The 21,735-nt window shown below is 37.8% G+C and overlaps 3 protein-coding genes across 3 annotated transcripts; 2 read left to right on the top strand and 1 right to left on the bottom strand.

The window, feature by feature from the left end:
• Nucleotides 1–4,418: 4,418 nt before the first annotated feature.
• Nucleotides 4,419–6,955, bottom strand: LOC134647587 (6-pyruvoyl tetrahydrobiopterin synthase). The gene is made up of 4 exons (XM_063501943.1): nt 6,790–6,955; nt 5,820–5,899; nt 5,198–5,343; nt 4,419–4,724 (listed from the first exon to the last, which is right to left on the bottom strand). Exons 1-4 carry the CDS (start codon nt 6,855–6,857, stop codon nt 4,515–4,517), a joined length of 504 nt encoding a protein of 167 aa, XP_063358013.1. The 5' UTR covers nt 6,858–6,955; the 3' UTR covers nt 4,419–4,514.
• A 594-nt stretch (nt 6,956–7,549) lies between these two features.
• LOC134663139 (electron transfer flavoprotein subunit alpha, mitochondrial) lies at nt 7,550–11,005 on the top strand. Its single transcript, XM_063519482.1, has 6 exons — nt 7,550–7,709; nt 7,829–7,969; nt 8,101–8,581; nt 9,000–9,151; nt 9,731–9,841; nt 10,784–11,005. The coding sequence occupies exons 1-6, from the start codon at nt 7,668–7,670 to the stop codon at nt 10,847–10,849; spliced, it is 993 nt and encodes a 330-aa protein (XP_063375552.1). The 5' UTR covers nt 7,550–7,667; the 3' UTR covers nt 10,850–11,005.
• Nucleotides 11,006–11,747: 742 nt separating this feature from the next.
• LOC134647586 (fork head domain-containing protein FD4-like) lies at nt 11,748–12,657 on the top strand. Its single transcript, XM_063501942.1, has one exon. The coding sequence runs from the start codon at nt 11,922–11,924 to the stop codon at nt 12,651–12,653; it is 732 nt and encodes a 243-aa protein (XP_063358012.1). The 5' UTR covers nt 11,748–11,921; the 3' UTR covers nt 12,654–12,657.
• Nucleotides 12,658–21,735: the final 9,078 nt, after the last annotated feature.

The raw sequence follows: 21,735 nt of genomic DNA, 5'->3' as shown, positions 1-21,735 counted from the left end.
ATCCCATCCATACAAGTGTCAAAAGTGACGTTTCTTAAGAAAACGTCACCTTTCTCACTTGTTTGACCCTGACATATCCCATCCATACAAGTGTCAAGTGACGTTTCTTTAAAAACGTCACTTTTGTCACTTGTTTGACCCTGACCTGACATATCCCATCCATACAAGTGTCAATGTCAAGAGTGACGTTTCTTCAAAAACGTCACTTTTGTCACTTGTTTGACACTGACATAGCCCATCCATACATGTCAAAAGTAACGTTTTTGAAGAAACGTTACTTTAGTTACTTATTTGACACTGACATATCCCATCCGTACAAGTGTCAAAAGTGACGTTTTTGTTTGAAGAAACGTCACTTTTGATAGTTCATGAACGACCAAAAATCGTGATATTAAATAAAATTATCAGTTTCGTACGGTAGTTCCCACGCTAGCCCAGTGCGGATTGGGGACTTCACATACACCTTTGAATGTCTTCGCGGTACACTAGACTTTTTAAACTTAGGTTAGCTAAACGTGGGACACATGTCGTTAGAAATTTCGCAATTTATACATTTTAAACTTAGGTCAGTTGAGATACGTCAAATGTTAGTTATAGAAACGATATGGATCGGATATATCAGTGTCAACAAGTGTCAAAAGTGACGATTCTTAAAAAAAAACGTCACTTTTGCCACTTCTTTGACACTGACAGCCCATCCATACATGTCAAAAGTGACGTTTCTTTAAATAGAAAAGTCACTTTTGTCACTTGTTTGACACTGACATATCCCATCCATACATGTCAAAAGTGACGTTTCTTTAAAAAAAAGTCACTTTTGTCACTTGTTTGACACCGACATATCCCATCCATACAAGTGTCAAAAGTGACGTTTCTTAAAAACAAACGTCACTTTTCTCACTTGTTTGACCCTGACATATCCCATCCATACAAGTGTCAAGAGTGACGTTTCTTCAGAAACGTCACTTTTGTCACTTATTTGACACTGACATAGCCCATCCATACATGTCAAAAGTGACGTTTCTTTAAATAAAAAAGTCACTTTTGTCACTTGTTTGACACTGACATATCCCATCCATACATGTCAAAAGTGACGTTTCTTTAAAAAAGTCACTTTTGTCACTTGTTTGACACCGACATATCCCATCCATACAAGTGTCAAAAGTGACGTTTCTTAAAAACAAACGTCACTTTTCTCACTTGTTTGACACTGACATATCCCATCCATACAAGTGTCAAGAGTGACGTTTCTTCAAAAACGCCACTTTTGTCACTTGTTTGACACTGACATAGCCCATCCATACTTGTCAAAAGTGACGTTTCTTTAAAAAAAGTCACTTTTGTCACTTGTTTGACACTGACATATCCCATCCATACAAGTGTCAAGAGTGACGTTTCTTAAAAACACGTCACCTTTCTCACTTGTTTGACCCTGACATATCCCATTCATACAAGTGTCAAGTGACGTTTCTAAAAAAAAACGTCACTTTAGTCACTTGTTTGACACTGACATATCCCATCCATACAAGTGTCAAAAGTGACGTTTTTATTTGAAGAAACGTCACTTTTGACAGTTCATGAACGACCAAAAATCGTGATGTTAAATAAAATTATCAGTTTCGTACGGTAGTCCCCACGCTAGCCCAATGCGGTTGGGGACTTCACATACACCTTTGTATTTCTTCGCGGTACGGTAGACTTTTTAAACTTAGGTAAGCTAAACGTGGGACACGTGTCGTTACAAGTTTCGCAATTTATACATTTTAAACTTAGGTCAACTGGACGTAGGAAAAAAGGTCGTTAGTATTTTCGTGTGACAAAAGTGACGTTTTTTATGAAACGCCACTATTGACACTTGTATGGATGGGATATATCAGTGTCAACAAGTGTCAAAAGTGACGATTCTTAAAAAAAAAGTCACTTTTGTCACTTGTTTGACACTGACATAGCCCATCCATACATGTCAAAAGTGACGTTTCTTTAAATAAAAAAGTCACTTTTGTCACTTGTTTGACACTGACATATCCCATCCTTACATGTCAAAAATGACGTTTCTTTAAAAAAAGTCACTTTTGTCACTTGTTTGACACCGACATATCCCATCCATACAAGTGACGTTTCTTAAAAACAAACGTCACTTTTCTTACTTGTTTGACCCTGACATATCCCATCCATACAAGTGTCAAGAGTGACGTTTCTTCAAAAACGTCACTTTTGTCACTTGTTTGACACTGACATAGCCCATCCATACATGTCAAAAGTGACGTTTCTTTAAAAAAAAGTCACTTTTGTCACTTGTTTGACACTGACATATCCCATCCATACATGTAAAAGTGACGTTTCTTTAAAAAAAAAATGTCACTTTTGTCACTTGTTTGACACCGATATATCCCATCCATACAAGTGTCAATAGTGGCGTTTCATAAAAAACGTCACTTTTGTCACTTGTTTGACACTGACATATCCCATCCATACAAGTGTCAAGAGTGACGTTTCTTCAAAAACGCCACTTTTGTCACTTGTTTGACACTGACATAGCCCATCCATACTTGTCAAAAGTGACGTTTCTTTAAAAAAAGTCACTTTTGTCACTTGTTTGACACTGACATATCCCATCCATACAAGTGTCAAGAGTGACGTTTCTTAAAAACACGTCACCTTTCTCACTTGTTTGACCCTAACATCCCATCCATACAAGTGTCAAGTGACGTTTCTAAAAAAAACGTCACTTTAGTCACTTGTTTGACACTGACATATCCCATCCATACAAGTGTCAAAAGTGACGTTTTTATATGAAGAAACGTCACTTTTGACAGTTCATGAACGACCAAAATTCGTGATGTTAAATAAAATTATCAGTTTCGTACGGCAGTCCCCACGCTAGCCCAATGCGGATTGGGGACTTCACATACACCTTTGAATTTCTTCGCGGTACGGTAGACTTTTTAAACTTAGGTCAGCTAAACGTGGGACACATGTCGTTACAAGTTTCGCAATTTATACATTTTAAACTTAGGTCAACTGGACGTAGGAAAAAAGGTCGTTAGTATTTTCGTGCACTAGCAGACATTTAATTGCTGGTGACTGTACGCGTACACTCGTATAAAACGCTACTCTGTAACCGCCCTAAGATACCTTCATCCTATCCAATCCGTTGCTTTGCGGCCGTGCGGCCTTGAGGTATCGCCATCGCTTCCCCTCCCGCCCCGCGCCGATCATTTAAATAATTTAACGATAGCCATTTTTACAATTGTGACAAAAGCTCATTGTATTAATAGGAGATTCTTTGACGTTGTGATAACATTAATTACAGGCTGTATGGTGCATTAAAAAAATATACTGTAGAATTAATGCGCGTGGGGTAAAATACGTTATAATTGTTTAAAAAATAGTAAAAATAAAATCCCCTGGTTTTTTATTTTATTAGATTGAGTAGAATAATTGGCGTAACAATATAGTGGAAAATCACCAAGTGTTTAATTAATGTTGTATTGTAATTATTTATTTCAAACATTTTTATTGCTCGTGACGTATGCACCACTAAAAAAGTGGTGCATATTTTACTTACAGTGTAAAATATTTAGTTATGCCTTTTGAACAAAAAATCGCTACTGTAGAATTTGATGTTTACATCTTTTTAAAAACTAAATTTTTAAAATTTTTTTTTCCAAAAATCTCAATATATTTTTTAGAGATTACTTTACACATACATTCACAAAATAGTGTTCTATTATATTCCAAACACAAATATACTGTAGGATATAATGTGATGCTCTCGAACAATTTAAAGTTTAGTAACCGGCCTATTAATTACGAAGCTTACGACGTGAAAAGTTTGGAAAACACTGCGACTGCTGACACTGAGCGAGAAGGAAATAACAATTAACACGCGTTCGACAAGGACGGTCGGTCAGGGACAAAATGGCGGATTGTCAAATGTGATAGCGCTATCCTGTGTTGCCAGTAGTGTAAACAGAATTACCCGAACGTCTGAAATTCCTTTTGTGAATCGGAAGATATTGCTAACGAATAATTAAAAATGACGTGTTATTGTAAAATTTAAGATAAAATACATATAAATGAAAATTATTAAATTATAAAGAAATAAATTAACTTATTAACTATAGATATAATGTACCCATGTAACATGTTATGTTGAAATAAAGTGGCAATGTTATTGTGACGTAGGCAAGTGACACTCTGGGAAGAGAAGACCAATGCATATATACTTGGTTGGGTTTCTACATCAAAGTTTTGGCAACTGCATATTGAAAGCCATTTTATGTATTTATCTACTCAATAATCAAAATTTGTCAACCAACCAAGTATTTGTTGTTGGTCAACCAAACTCAAAATCAAAGGAATATAGAATCTATACTATTGGGAATTGCAAAAATTATGATAAATCAGATAATTATTTGTTAGTTTTTTATTCTAACAATTATAAGCACAACATAAAAATGACAATATTTCTTGATATAGATTTATAATGTCACATTATTTTGATTTCTCAATCAATCTGAATCCGAGGACACATTGTGGTGGCGGCTGGAATGTAGGCTGGAGTTCTCGTGTTTCTTGCGCGGGTAAGTGGAGCCGCCGCGGTAAACCACGTGGTTCTTCTCAGTTTCTAATATTTTCACTTCATGCAATAGAGAAGGCTTTTCCATTACTTTCTGAAGATGGTCCCAGATGTAAATTGCTAAATTTTCTGTGGTGCTGACCTGAAAATTCCAAAAAAAAAAATATGTCACTTATCTATTGAATAACCGTATCGATGCGGATGGCACAACAAGCGTGTCATCAACGTTTCTAACGTTAGGCGTGCCATCCGCAACGAATACTGGCCGAATAACGCCAATATCGCCGCCACAGCCAAAAGTTTTCGAAAATGGATCACACAACGAAATCCTTAATTGAGTTATTAGGTTAATTATTTTATACAGAAAGTAATTAGAAAACTATTAGGCAACTATGTTAGAAGCAATTAATATTTCGATTTGCATAAGTATGGCCATGAAATTTAAAGTTGCAACTTATTGTGCAATGTTTAGACTCAGTGCATAAGTTTTAATTTACTTTTATTATTCTTCAGGCTTTTAGTTCTGGCCGAATTAATGTAACAGCGTAGTTCACATATGATTTACCTATTTTAATTAAGATAAGTAACTTAATTCACAATTATATTTTTCCTTACCACTGTCTTAAAATAAGGCACATCCTGATCCAAGTTCTTGTGGTCCAGGGGGTCCATGATGGCCTCCTTCATGTACTGCTTGAGGTCATGGATGTTCATCACCATCCCGGTGTGAGCATCTACTGGACCTTTCACTGTCACCAGAACTGTAAGAGAAAATGTGCAATTCTTGAGTGCTTGGAAGAAAGTGGTGCTAAAGCGTCTGAGGTAATCACAACCCTCAGCAATGATGATACAACTGGAAAGAAGACGAACTATTCAAAAGTAAGAATATAGGTTGAATTGAAAATTCTTTATAACAAGATCTTAAATTGATCAAAATGATTATGCTATGTTTTCATATTATTAACAAAGTTTTGGAGTTGTTCAATAAGATGTAACTTTAAGGTTACATAAATACTTTATAGAATATGTGATTTGTTTGGTTTGGGCTGAATTTAAAATCCTTATGAAAAAATAAATTGGATTGATATTAATTATCTACTTCATATTGTAAGAATAGCCGTGTTGTGAAGTGCCTGTTCCTGTTCAGTTGTGCCTGTTCTACAAGCTCTGCTGTTAGAAGCACAGGTGTAACTGCTAGCTGCAGCTGTAACTTAAATGAAAAGCAAACATTACTTACCAACATAGTTGTGCCCATGGCCATTTGGGTTATTACACTTGCCGTAAAGTTTCTTATTGTCCTCGTCACTTAAAAATGGACTGTAAAAAAAGCAATGATTTCGTTAGTAATAACATTCATCTGAGAAAATAGGTCATAATGTGTTTATACTTCGCTGAATTGATCAGGGTACAAAAAACTACTTTAACTTTGTTTTAACATCTTTATCTAAAATATTGTTAATAATTTTCTTGATTTGTGTTTGATTTATAGACAGACTTGCAAATAATATTTTCTTATACTTGAAAGTATGTAATGTACCAGGGATGTTGCGGATGCAGATTTTTTGACATCCGCGGATGCGGATATTTAAAGGCTCACATCCGCGGATGCGGATGCGGATGCGGATGTCAAGATTAGGTACTTAGAAAACGTCAAATATTACATTTTTAGTATTTTTTTATTAAAAAAACGAAACGTTTAGTATTTGAGCAAGAATATAGGTGCGTTATATTTAATAAACAGTAAATTGGCCGACTTTTCTGGATCTACACGATTTCGTTATAGGTAATGACGAAATTACCTAGCACTTACGCCGCCGCTAAGACGTTCCTGTACAGACTTGTTCGACATCCGCATCCGCATAAGCTCCGCATCGATTTTATGCGGATGCGGATGCAGATGCGGATGTTGAAAATAATGCGGAAGTTCCGCGGTTGCGGATGCGGATGCGGATGTTCGCAACATCCCTGTAATGTACATCAGTAATATTCGGTCATTTAAAACACAATGGACTTGCGATTTATTCACGTGTCATAACTTACGTACTTACAATAAAAAATAAACCTTAACCCCATGGCAGAAGATGTAATATCGTCCAACAGAAATAACGATTTTGTGCTGACAGCAACAAGTAAATAAACTTAGCTGACTCGACTCTCGTTACTTTGTTCATGGAATAAAGGAAATACGTGAAATAATATACCAGTACCTGTGTAAGCGGTGGCAAGAGCTGAAAGTTTCTCTTCTTGTTATAGATACAATCGGCAACGACGACATTTTATTATAACAAAAGTAAAACAAGACTTATTTTATTTCACTTGTGAATTTTTTTCAATCAGTATTAACACTTGTACTCAAAGGTAACGTAATCAGTTACTTACTAAATGGTAATGATATGGTTTATATTTGTTTTTATGTCAAAGAAATAGTTAATTAGCAGTAATTAAGACAAATGATAGCCGAATGATCCAATTACATTCTACTTGAACTTGTAAATCAGAACGAGCGAGATATTGAAGGGAGGGGATAGGAGACTGACATTTGTGACAGATGACACCGGTGACAGTGATTGAATCAAGTTAGTTTTCTATGTTCCATGTCTTGAGGATTTTAAGATTTTATAGCAACATAAAGCTGTGTCAAGCTGTGTCCAGACGGGCTGGGCAAATCGACAGATTTGATCAGAAAAATAATTAGTGATATTTGAGCCCTCAAAGTTAAAAAAGTTCTCCAAAACGAAAATACTAGCGTCACAAATTGGTATTCTTGCATCCGCACCCCATTTTATCGGTAATATCGGTCATAATCGGCGTTTGCGTCCGCACGTCCTGATTTGATCGAACAATTTCATCAGATTGGCGAAAAATTGTCTCGTCTGGACACAGCTTAAAATAAAAAAAATAATATCCAACTGTTTAAGCCACTTATAAAAACTACACAGTGAATCTAAATTTGACAGTTTATTGTTTCGTATCTCTAACTGGCTGGTTGGCACTGGCAGATACACAGTGGACTTTGTAACCTTTTTAGAATTTATTTTTCATTGAGTGGTATTTTATTAAAATTTGTTTAATACTGGCTGGCAAAATGTTTTCGCCATCTGCAAGGCATTTGTTGTATTCTACCCAGGTAATCTAACAGTAGTTTTGAATAAATATCCTCTAAATTGATCGATAAGAGTTCAAAGATTAATTTGATAATCAAATCATTATGAAGGTACTAATGTATTACTTAATGCTTGTTTCTAGTTGCGTAGATTACAGAGCACGTTGGTCATCGCCGAACACAATAATGAGGCGTTATCTGCAGTTACCCAGAATGCCTTGAGCGCAGCCAAGAAAATCGGTGGAGATATTTCAGTACTAGTTGCAGGCACTAAATGTGGTCCAGTAAGTACCAAAAAGCACTATTAGGTTAAGTAAACATTATCATAGTAATTAATTTTACATTTCTTGTGAGATAAATACACATTACAATACTGGTGCTAGGTAATAAGCATATTTTTTGTTATAATTTACAGGCAGCCGAGAAGATTGCCAAGGCCGGTGGTATTTCCAAGGTCCTTGTAGCTGAGAGTGAGGCATTCAAAGGCTTTACTGCGGAATCACTCACTCCTCTTATCCTTGCAACTCAGAAACAGTTCAACTTTACGCACATCTTGGCCCCAGCCACTGCCATTGGAAAGGCTGTGCTTCCGCGAGTAGCGGCCAAGCTGGATGTGTCGCCAATCACTGACATAATTGGTGTCAAGGACGCTAATACATTTGTGAGGACCATCTATGCTGGAAATGCAGTGCTGACACTTGAAGCCAAGGATGCAATTAAAGTCATCACTGTGCGAGGCACTGCCTTCCCCCCTGATTCCCTAGAAGGAGGCTCCGCTGCTGTGGAGAAGGCTCCTGAAGGGGACTATAAGACTGACTTGGTCCAGTGGGTGTCACAGGAGCTCTCCAAATCGGACAGGCCCGAGCTTACCAGCGCTAAGAATATTGTGTCTGGAGGTATAAAAAACTTTTCATCTTTACTTAAATTTTTGTATGTGATTTTCTTAATTAGGCAATTCAAAATGGATATACCTAGTGGATATCTTCATCACTTTGCGTTTCAACTGCAAACAAATATTATGACATTGAGAATGATTTGGCAAAGTCTACTTGTTTTAACTAGACAATGATTATGAATTACATAACAAAATATATAATGTTAAATATGTTAATTTTTTTTTATAAATAATCATAACTAGAATTAAATGTATATGTTCATTTTAATTATGGTATTGCCTGTGTGCATGACAGTAGAGCCAGCCATGGACACATTAGGGGTCAAACATGATACAGGCTAGGCCAAGCTAAACCATAAATCAATGCTGACAAAGTCATCCATATTGTGTATTTCTAACCTTATAATATAACTTCTCAGGCCGTGGTCTGAAGTCGGGCGACAACTTCAAGCTCCTGTATGACCTAGCTGACAAGCTGAACGCTGCCGTGGGAGCCTCCCGCGCGGCTGTCGACGCTGGCTTCGTGCCCAACGACCTGCAGATTGGCCAGACTGGCAAGATTGTTGCCCCAGTAAGTATAATATAGAGCCAATCAACCTCATTTTTCTTTTTAGAACAAACTTGGACCTTCGAAAATCATCAGTTTTAAGAATAAGGTGTATAAGAATAATTCTAAATTGTTTATGAATGTCAGATAATTCTGTAATTGGCCTTGACAATATGGATGATTTTCAGAATTAGCCAACCCAACATTAGTAAGTGATTCTTGCAACACTACAAATGTGGTTTACTGTGAATTCTTTCCACTATAGCCATTTATTAGCAGACATACAAAATCGATAATAATTATTAAAAGTAAATATGTATTTTTTTGTTGGTTTTATCCTATCTTATACCTTTAAATGAGCAATTCTTGTATATTTATTTATTTATATGTATATATATTTCGGGGATCTCGGAAACGGCTCTAAAGATTTCGATGAAATTTGCTATATGGGGATTTTCGGGGGCGAAGAATCGCTCTAGCTAGGTCTTATCTCCGGGAAAACGCGCATTTTTGAGTTCTTATATGTTTTCCGAACAAAGCTCGGTCTCCCAGATATTTTGTTATTAATCGAGATAACATAACCTAATGTGTTGTATCGCACAGGACCTATACATCGCTGTGGGCATCAGCGGCGCCATCCAGCATCTCGCTGGCATGAAGGACTCCAAGACCATCGTCGCCATCAACAAAGACCCTGAAGCACCCATTTTCCAGGTTTATATTCTAATTTTTATTTTAGTGCTCTTGATGATGATGATCCTTCCGGCCGATTTCGGCCATGGCGACCACTACGACTCCTAGTTTGCTCGGCGCTCGTGCGCCCGAAGATGGCTGACGTCTTGGAGGATACAACTAAACGGAGTAGCCATTAACAGGCTTTCCCCTCTGTCGAAAATAGGCGGCCAACGGTCATACACAATGTATGGACTGACGTTTATCTGACATGGCTATTTTTACGTTACGCATACATTTGACGTTCCCCTCCCTCGCAAAAATCGGCAGACTGTTTTGTACAGAAAATTACAGACATGGCGTCTCCGTTTGATTATATCCTCCAAGGCTGACGTAGCCGATCTTCGAGGTGAACCCCCGCGCACATTGAGGGCACGTGAGGACACCAGCCACGTAGTGGTAGTGAATGGGAGCAGGCTGGCGCGTTTTCAGCTCGTCGCGCTTAGCGGTCAACTTTACGTTGCTCCTCGAAATCGCGCACTTTGTCCTGCACCAGCCTGCGCCACTCTGCCACACTATTATTTGGTAATCTGTCAAGTGGATGAAAACTAGAGCATGGACATAGAGAAAAAAATACATAGAGTGCTCACTCCATAGATCAGTTTTAGTACCAAAAAGACTATTAGCATCTAGCATCGAGTAGCGGAACTATCAGTACTGCTACTTGACAATAGATGTCGCCACCGACCGGAAAGTCTTATGCTGTTGAGATAAGACTTTCCGGTCGGTGCTACATCTATTGTCAAGTAGCAGTACTGATAGTTCCGCTACTCGATGCTAGATGTAGACACTGAAATTAATAGTCTGAACTGATGTATGGAGTGAGCACTATGTATTTTTTTTCTCTATGAGCATGGACGAAAACTAGCGCAATGGCCCTCCCTATATAAATATAGACATTTTACGATGTGCCTTTTGTTCCAGGTATCTGACTATGGTCTGGTCGCTGATTTGTTCAAGGCCGTCCCAGAGTTAACTGGCAAGTTGTAAGCCAGCTGCCGCAACAACATTTTTTAGCTAATAGTATAATTAAAACTTGTCATTACCTCCAATTCCGCACCTTGAGATTTTTCGAAAATTGTACAATTGTTAATATGTAATCTTGATCATGTGTAAAATTGATATTTATACAAATAAATACTGTTAAAGAAATTTAATTTTTTTATTTTTACAAATATGTACATACATATTTGATGCCACTGCATATGTACTTTAATTGACACAGTGTTACCGTAAAATAAAAAGTCTTAAAGATTAAGTATAATTTGGCAACATAATATTTGTCGTCATGGAATTTAGGTAGGACTTGTTATAAACGAGGCATTTATGTTTTTAGCAATTTTACGTTAACTGACCCTCTTAAAGGTAAAAAAATAAATGCTACCAATAAACTGATTGTAGAATGCGGATTAATTTTTGCGTTGCTCCGGTGCACCACTTATACCGGGTGTGGCTTGAAATAGGATCAGTAATTGAAATATGTGATATTAAGCCTTAGCCTAACGCCACGCGTCAATCACCCTCTTATGTTCCCAAAGATTTAACGAATTAATCTTAATGATTAAATAGCTTGTTAGGGATTTTGGCAATTTTATCAGACATTAGGTAACGCATTTTGGTTAGACGAAAAACCGCTACTCGCCGCTAGATGGCGCAAGTAGATATGGTTACATAAATGCATGAAAAATAACTGCTTGGATTCGAAACAAAAGTTGAGTTCAATTCTATTTCCCAAAAATAAGACAAAAATGAATCTTGTTATTCGTTAAAATGTTCCAGTGATTTTTAATACGTACATATTTCATTAAGTATAGGCCCTTGAAAATGCATGCAGCGTGGGATGCACATAACCTGCCCACATTACGATCTACGCACGTAGAAAGATAGGTATTTAACAAGCAAAAGGTAAGTAGTCAATCACGCCGGTAATGATAGTACCTAAGAGGGAGATGCGGTTTCGACGAGTGGCATCCTCGTTATCATATCTGCGGGGAGGGAAGGCGGAGCGGCGTAGGCCCCGCCCGGCCGACACGCCCGCGCGCCGCGGTCACAGCGCTCGACCATGCCGCGACCGTCGCGCGAATCCTATGGCGAACACAAACCACCATACTCCTACATCTCTTTAACCGCTATGGCCATTTGGAGCTCCCCGGAACGGATGCTGCCACTCTCGGAAATCTACCGATTCATCACCGACCGCTTTCCGTTCTACCGGCGGAATACGCAGCGCTGGCAGAATTCACTGCGTCACAATCTCTCCTTCAACGACTGCTTCGTGAAGGTGCCGCGCCGCCCGGATCGTCCCGGCAAGGGTGCCTACTGGACGCTGCATCCGCAGGCCTTCGACATGTTTGAAAACGGCTCACTGCTGAGAAGACGCAAGCGGTTCAAGCTACAGGAAGAAAATTCATCGTCAGAGTTGACGACGCTGTTCAATTTGAATCATATGCTACTCAGTCGGGTACCCCCGCTGCCAGCTCTTGAAACACAAGCGGCGCCAGAGCTGAACCTCACAGTTCCGAAAATAAAACCGAATACGTCCTTCATGATAGACAGTTTGTTAAAAAGTGATGTGGAAAGACCGTGTGCTCTGGATTCTCATGAGGACCCTATGGAAGTGAGTGTCAGCGACGGTCCGGTGAGCATGCCGGGGTACAGGCCAGATGTGCTGGCGTTGTGTGCGGCGATGTGGCCATCGCATCTGCCTCTGTTGCTGCCACCAGTACAGTTCACATTACCTTTTGGGAATAGCTTTAGTGATGCATATTTTCATTTGCCGTTTCGACCACGGTAGGATCGTTTGAAAATACGAGTACGAGTAACTAATTACATTTTAGGCTGAATCTTTCAGTCAAATGCATGATTTTGTCTGTTTGCAACCAGAAATGGTTTAACTTAGGAAAACCTTATCTAGTTGTTTACACCTACTTAGTGAATATAAATTGTTGTGTATGCGTAATTATTTTTTCGCTCATTACATTTAATTTGATCAGATATATTAATATATATCCTTCGCTATTTATAATTAAATATACCTATTGATTGTTAAAGCAAGATATATTTATGATTGTCATGATTCATTTTCTTCAATAAATACCTATCTACTTTTTGATAAAAACAGAAAAAAATATAACACCTGATCGTCATAATATGTAGGCATATAGGTATACCTTAAACTAAATATGTATACTTCCATATAGGTAGGTACAACTAAACTTTTTACCTTGTATCGTAGATCCAGATGGAATACTTAATTGCCAATTTTGATCAGGTGACTAAGAGGAGTAAACATGAATAAAAAATATAAACAAATAATGAAAAGCTGAAGAAAATGTAGAATAGGCATAGACCGTAAAACCTCTCATTCATTCATGTTTTTAGTGTAGGTAACTAATCTTACATAATAAATGTTTATACCTTACTCAAACAGGTTTTTCAATCGCTGTTATGCTTGTTACGCGTGACGAGGCAGGCGCTTCCTATTCTAGTCCAAAAACATAACTAACGAATATAGTACCTAAGTTAGGTTTTTTTTAAACTTCTAAATAGGAAAATTTAGTGGTACCATTCGATTCCTTACATTTAATAAAAAAAAATATACAACATAATATACAAATCTGGGAGACCGAGCTTTGCTCGGAAAACATACAAAAACTCAAAAATTAGCGTTTTTCCAGAGATAAGACCTAGCTAGATCGATTTTTCGCCCCCGAAACCCCCTATATACCAAATTTCATCGAAATCGTTAGAGCCGTTTCCGAGATCCCCGAAATATAATATATATAAATAAATAAACAAGAATTGCTCGTTTAAAGGTATTAGATAGATAGATTAGATAGATAAACGCAATATTTCACCGACAAAATCGCAATTTACTTGTTTTCCACCGAAACGGCTTCCAAGTTCCAACGTTAGGTACATGGTGACGTCACGGTGTATTGTCATTTTGTTAGAGGCGTTACGTTAGTAAAGTGCAGGTGCCAGACTTTGACCATCATTTGTGAGTTTTGTGACTTTTGTATTGCTTTAAGCCAATGGGTCCCATACAGATCCATACAGATCCTCAAAACAAACTTGATCGACGATACCATTAATAAAAAAAGTCACCTTTTTGGTAATTTCCTCGACAACGCAGAGATTGCTTATACTATAATATATATAGGTACCTATTAGGTACCAACGTCCAACATACATGTGAGAACTACTTAAATAGGTAACTTAGTATCAATTTGTTTTTATCTAATTTGCATAAAGCTATTCTCCTTCCAAACCAACTCCGCTGTTCACACCGACCGGCAGGTGATATCTTTCAACGCGCTATAAACTACATATTTTATGGGTTTTGCATAGCGCATGATTCTAAACTGTTAAAATTTAATATGTGATAAATCGCCTTTCTCTAGTTTAAGCTTAAAGAAAGGAGGGTACAAATGTAATCGGCCGAATCAGACCCCGTGACGGGCGGGTGTTGGGTACTTGTCATTTTTTGTTATTTATGTGCAACGGCTTCGTTGGGGCTGTTTTGGTAATTAATATAGAGAAATGGTTAAATTGAGCGCCGTTTACCCGCGGGCGGGGCGCAGCTCGCGAGCGAACACCTTTCGGGGTTGTCGGGTATTAACTTTGGTGTCACCAATTACACACTATTTTAAGGATGCATGGGGGTAGGCTGATGTAAGAGCGATAAATCTAAATGAGTTTTGATATATTAATGGGCGGTAGAACAACAATTTGATTAAATTTATGTTGCGCTTCTAATCGAATTTAAACGAAGCATGGAATAAATAAGTGTGAACCTACCTACCTACTCTGCTTTCTCCTAAGGTCAAAACTTTGGTAAGATAGGTTTTAGCGTTATTTAAAATACACTAGAAAAAAGGAGCCACAGAGAAGACCGAGACGCGCCTTTATGGACCTAGCTAAAGAAAAAGTCAACGTACAGGCACATCAGGACGCAACAGCTCCACCATAGTACTCCACCGACACCGACAAGAGTCAGGCTCTTCATATTAAGTTGATGATGTATAAAAGTGCCATAAATGATTTACTATTTTGCTTTTATTAAAACAGTACAAAGGCATTCGCTGTACATGGTCTGACATATATACCTACGTATGCACATAACACATGTAAATGCGGAAAAAACTAGTACCTACTCCAGATCACTCTCGATAACAGACTTCGCTAACTATTCAAAACGCCGTGTCTATTGCATTGACTGGAAATCATTTCAAGATTACCCGGGTAAAGTACGTTTTAATATACCTATAATTTGCACACCTTTCAATTTGTTTGATAGCGGGGTGTCTGTAGACTCGTACTTAGTACAAAGTACCTATCTAGTTACCTTGAGCTTGAGTCATTTTGAGTTGAGAAGGTAAGTATCCACATAAAATTTTACTGTAATCCATAGCAGGATGCAAGCTCAGCTGTTAGCTGATGCCTATTACTGGCTACAATGTTTACCATGTCACAGACAAGTAAGTAATAAAAAGAGTCAATCGTTGCTCTACCTACGAGTACCTATAGGCGCCAGTTGAAGTAATGTCACTAGTTTCAGTTCCGAATCAGTACAGAACCAACCAACCAATTAGTGCATAAAATTCGCTCGATTGAAAATTCAATCGAAAATACAAATTAGGCTAAGCATATCTCACGTTAATGTTAATTCACAACACATTTATTCTTAGCACTGTATCTATAGTCGTCTATATACCAAAGTTAAACATTATGGATTTAAGTAAGTAAAGCTGCACAAATATGAGTTGTTGTTCGTTCATGTATAGTATTGTACTTGTATTTATTTAAATCAAGCAACATGGCTCATAAGAGCTTTGAAACATATTAAACCACCATCACCACCGTCCACCATATGCCACATCACCACCACCACCATAACATACCATATCATACCTTCCATATACTTTCTTTTCTTATGTGCCATATTTCATGCAAAATAAAGTTATTTGTATTATGTATTTGTAAAAATTAAAATTAAATATTGAAGCACTAGCAGTCCTAATAATTTACTTGTCCCTGATCATCATCATACTCTGCCTGCAAGAGGCTCCCGTTTGCGCACAATGGGCACTTGCGGCTCCCGGAGCCCTATAACAAATATTAGACAACCGCTTGTAATGAGATGAGCCTTCTTTGGGGTACTATATTTAGCCTCGTAATAGCGGCCTCCTAGCCTGGTCGGTAGTGACCCTGCCTACGAACTAGGCATTTATTTGTGTGTTTATCACAAATATTTATTTTCTGAGTTATTTCTATAAATATGTATTTTGTCGCCTATAGTTCGTTTTTTTAGCATTAGAAATAAGGTAAACAATATTGATGTGTATTTTAATTGAAAAACACATTTTAAAAATAAGTTACGGCAAATATGTAACAATTATGAATCTAATACGATCATTTATATTCTTCTGCTTTCATAAGTAATAGTTACTGATTTTTAAAAAGCGTTTTTCAACTAAAAGACATGTCAAGATCGCTTACCTTCTTTCAAGTTCTTTCTAATGCTAAAAAAACGAACTATAGTACCCATACTACCCATAGTACAAGATTTGGCTAGATTGCGTCTAGTTCGATCAGGGTAAGGTGTCCCCAAATATTTATACAAGGTGGCCAACTTAGAGGTATACAACTTTTTTTTGCCGCCATTTTATTTTGGCGGTAAATATGACAGTTATTGCATGAAAATTAGTTTGTGTAGATACGGCAAATTTATTATGGAGCGTTTTACGACGGAACAACGTGTTTTAATCATTAAAAACAATAGAAACATTAAAAATAACGTTTTCCGGTCGATTAATTTCGAGAAACGGTGACATTGACTGGCCCCCAAGATCGCCTGATTTAACAGCTCCTGACTTTTTTCTGTGGGGCTATCTAAAGGGACGTGTCTATGCTAATAGGCCAACGAACCTTCAGCAATTAAAACAAAATATTCGAAACACTGTCGCTGAGATAACGCCAGAAATGTGTGAAAAAGTGATGAAAAACGCGATGAAAAGGGTTCGCGTCTGCCATGCTGCTAGAGGTGGACATTTGTCTGACATTATTTTCCATGTGTAATTGCTGACCCTACATATTATATTTAACAAGGAATACTTAATATTTTTTATGTTTTATAGAATAAAATTTCAAAAATAAAGTGTATACCTCTTATTTGGCCACCCTGTATATTTAAGTATAGAGGTAGGTATGAAATGTTTTGGCATCTCATGAAGCTTTAGCATTTTTTTTATAGTCAGCAAAATTAGAACTTATCACTCTATTAATAAGAGGTAGGTTCATGAGAAAGTTTTAATGATTTTTGATAAAAGTTGGAATTTTATTGTTGTTATGTATTTAAAGGAAAAAGTAAGAAAAACTCGACCAACATATATGCAGAGAGACGGACAAGGCGGACTATAATTTATTTGTATGTTTTTGTAACACTTTCTCACATAGGTACAATTAGACTCTGTACCGTAACCAAATAAATCCACATTTGAATGGAAAATTGGAATGAGACAGATAAAACGCTCATAATATTTCAATTTCTTTGACGCGTTGTTTATGGATTGTTACTCGTAGATTGATTGGTATGTACCTACTAAATACACTAAAACAGCAAATGTTTTTTTATGATATAGGAGGCAAACGAGCAGACGGATCACCTGATGGTAAGCGATTACCGCTGCCCATGGACACCCGCAACACCAGAAGGGTTGCAAGCGCGTTGCCGGCCTTTAAGATGGGAGTACGCTCTTTTCTTGAAGGTTTGAAGGTCGTATCGGTCCGGAAATACCGCAGGCGACAGTTCATTCCACAGTTTATAGTAGTGAATTGTATTCAAAAAAATATCACTTGAAAGTTGAGACACTCATAGACGAGTGATATAAACATTAAACATGTTATGTTACGTCTTCCACGCTTCCTAAAATCATTCGCACACAGTTAATAACACACAAATCGAAGACTAGCTAAGCATCAATCAAATTATGCTGTTGTAATAAAATTGTATACCTTCAAATATTTAATTACACAAACGGGTCTACCGCGATATAATTTAATTGTTTTTACCTTTAATTCCGACGTTTCAGCTGAGTTGCACCAGCTGTGGTCACGGAAAGACTGACGTCCCAACAAATGTCAACGGAGATATTAATAAAACACCACTAAACTACCCGAAATTAGTTAATAAAAATGTTTGTGTAATTAAATATGTGTACAAAATGCGAGAGTTTAAAGTGTTATATCTTCAAATAGTTAGAGGCTTCTTTTTTCGCGTTAATTATTCATACAAATATATGCCATATAGTTGCAGCCAGTTAATTTAATTCCGTTAAGATTTTTTATTTTATTTGAAGTAATAATTCAATCAATATGATGGAAGCAATTAAGGCGATGTCTGACTAGGTAACTAGTTAGTTGAGTGTGGTTTAGCGTTAGAGCGCCTGTGGTTGGATGGACTGGCCAATTATGTACGAGTACCCATTCTAGCTAACTATGTCGCGATTGTCGCGAGTAGTGAGTGCTACGCCGTAGGCCTCGTAGAACTTACATAGATATTTTAGCAGGAGTTGCTTTTGTTGTTTCAAAATCAGTTATTTATTGATTGTTACTAGTACGCCTAGTAGTATACTGAAATAATATAAAATATTGTAAGAAATCATATCTAAGGGAAAATAAGCAAAAAACTAATCTTTATAATTGTTTTAAAAATCCCAGTATCCCGTATTAGCCTCACGATAAAGTTCATTCATTGTGTATTACGGCGCGCTTCATAAAAAATGAAATAATATTACAGCAGTAGGAACTTTCTAACAGACTTACTTCACACGCTATCAACAGAACAAAATAAAACACACCTGGACAATCGTAAGTTAATATTTAATTCAATTTATTCCCACCAAATTGAATTTGGTCTACTCGTCTTCACAATAGCTTAGTCTACGTTAACAATGCAGGAAATACCGATGTCCGGTAGCCGGCCAGGCGGCCACACAGCGCGCGGCCGGTCACGTCTCCAATGAGATCGGTGCCGCGATGACACCCTTGAAATGTTTTTAATGGCGTGATTCATAGAGCAAATTAAACATTTGACTTGCCGTGAATGCGACGCTGAGTGGATCCGTCACGCACGGACAGTGCAGCGCGGTAGGTACAGATAAGCGCAACTCTCTAACGTTAGCTTTTCGTCGAGCTGATGATGGAAATGCGTGAGAGTTATACTTACTCTGACAAGCCCTTTTAGTCACGAAGGCGGCAAATTTAAAAATGTAGGCGCGACCATTTGTTTACCATATACATTTTGCACCTTTTTCTACTGACGAAATTGGCTTGCCAGACATATTTGATCCAATTTCGCCTGAAAAAAAGTTTTATCTGGTGTCTTGCACGGGGGGGTGTAAAACCTGTAGAGGAAATAAAGTTAATGTTAGCATTATTAGCAATGTCATCGAGAACTCAGACCCATGGAAAAGTTAAGATTAAGATTGTAAAATAAGTTAGCTTTGATTTCTCTACGGACAGTTCACGTTACATTATTCAGCTACCGCGATCGCAATTATGACCTCATAGTGCGATTGTACTTCAGTGCTTCTGATTAAGGAGTTATAGCGCGGTCACACACTCAACGAGTGGTATGGGAACTAGTGATGGCAGTATATGTATAGGGAAATATGGCCATGACGAGTAACGTGGCAACACTACGTCTCTGCCAACTTCCCATAGCACTCGTCGAGTGTGTGGCCGCGCAGTTAGAATATTTTACAAATGACATAAAACTAATCGTGTCGCCTGGGAAAAAAACGTTCCGGTAAGGCACATTTGCTTGTTGTATCAAGTTGTTCCTTGTCCGTTCTCTCAACTCACTGCTTCAACTTATTTAAGCTCTTAGAGTATAGCAATAACTTAAAGTTAGACAAGGACGGCTAAACAATACCCTAGCTACACAAAGCTGGAGGAAAGCCTTTAGGCTTTCAACATAATAGTAGGGGGCAGAACGGAGAATGCTTCATCCACAGAGGACTAAACCCATTGTAATATTGATGATGATAAGTCTCATTTTAAACTGAGGCAAAAACCTTCCTTAGGGAAGTAGGTCGCCGCCTGCAAGAAAGGGGCCTTGACCCGCGCTCCGGGTTTTTCCTGGTGCAAAGGCTGTCCATCGCAATTCAACGCGGTAACGCAGCGAGTGTGATGGGCACCTTTGAGCCAGGGGTAGCGCGGGGAGGCCTCTTTCAGTAGTTTTTATATTCCTTGTTTTATTTTAGATATATTTAGGGTTGTTAGTTTTAATTTAGTATTATTCATAGATGTATTTAGTTCATAAGTTATTTATTTGTCTTTTTATTGCCTTTTTCAATGAAATAAATTTTAAACTGTATACCCAGAAGGTCCCAGTTTCCGCTTGTCTGTCCACCTGTACGCATCGCGCACTGCGCGGTCGCAGCTGATTAATGTGCCGCTACCGTATTCGACTGTAGGTTTTTTACGCGGACGACACCGCGCGTGTCCGTGAGAACCGATTTACTCAGCTCTGCTTAGAAAGTTTTATATCTAGAAATAACTTTTTTGGTATGATATAGCGGTTTTGCTATTTTTGAAACTGAATCGGTTAAAATTGTAGGTTGGACCAGGTACGACTTGTTGTGGAAGATCGTATTCGTAATATTTCAATAGTTAAGTTCAGGTTATTTTTACCTAATGGTTTACGAATTTTACGATGAAAAATATATCAAATAAAAATAAAATTCTGGGTTCCTTTAGTGCCTACCTATAGTACAAGCTTTGCTTAGTTTGGAGCTAGGTCGATCTGTGTAAGATTATCCCCATATATTAATTTATTGTTTACAGTATTTGCCATTTGCATTTTAATTTTATTACAGCTGGTGAAATCGAATCATGAAATTGCTACTTTTTATGACTTAGGGTCGGTTGCACCAAACCGCCTGTCGCCGTTAAAGCATTCGCTAAATTTTATTGTATGGGAATTTTAGTAGTTCTCTGCCGAGTGATGTTGATCAGTCTGTCAAATGTGGTTGGTGCAACTGGCCCTTAGGGTAGGAACACACAAGAAGGAAGAAAGCCAAAAGTTTAAATAAATCGTGCTTGGCGAGACCTTACATAGTGCTGCAGGTACCTACATACTTAATGGCATGTTCAAAATTGGTGTTTATGGTCGGTTTTCCAACTCATATTTCCAATATCCCTACCGAATTTCTGAAGCCACAATCGTTCTGAAACAGCCCCGCTCTGAAAAATTAGTCGATCGCCACGTAATTGCATGTAATAGCATCGCGTGACTTTACGAAAACGTTCCAAGGAAGCTCGGCCCAAATTAAATTAGATTAAATTGATTTATTGGAAGAGCGTGTCCCGCGGTCCTGCTCTCTTATTCTTGAGCGCATCGCAACACAAGAACCAGCATAAGTTTAACTACCTTTAATGCACAGTAAAACGAATCAAGGGATCAAATTATTCTAGGGATGAGTTCAGAATTGGGTAGAAAATGTTTTGTGAAGAGATAGGCTTGAGGCTACGCTACGGCTCCGCTCTGTTGCGCGTCACAGTGTAATTAATGCTATTAGATTCGGAATCTATCGTCTAAATGACCTACCGCGGGTACTGTATCATCCAAGAACGATCTTTAAACATTTGCAGATTGATAAGATAAGGGAGCGTAATGATCGTGTTCAGATCTCATGCTACATAGACGTCTAAGTAACAAATTCGTAGGCCAGTCAGCTTTAATAGTACCTAGTAAATTGTTTTGCATATATGTAGAGACTTCTCATTTTGTAAAGCTATTATAAAACGGTAGATGTTTTTGACGCGTATAGTCTCATCCGCTTCTATTGATGCTGCTCTACATCTAAACA

The sequence above is a fragment of the Cydia amplana genome, chromosome 4 (genome assembly GCF_948474715.1).
Source record: "Cydia amplana chromosome 4, ilCydAmpl1.1, whole genome shotgun sequence".
NCBI lineage: Eukaryota > Metazoa > Arthropoda > Insecta > Lepidoptera > Tortricidae > Cydia > Cydia amplana.
Note: the sequence above shows the minus strand (reverse complement) of the source record. Positions and strands in the feature narration are given on the sequence as shown.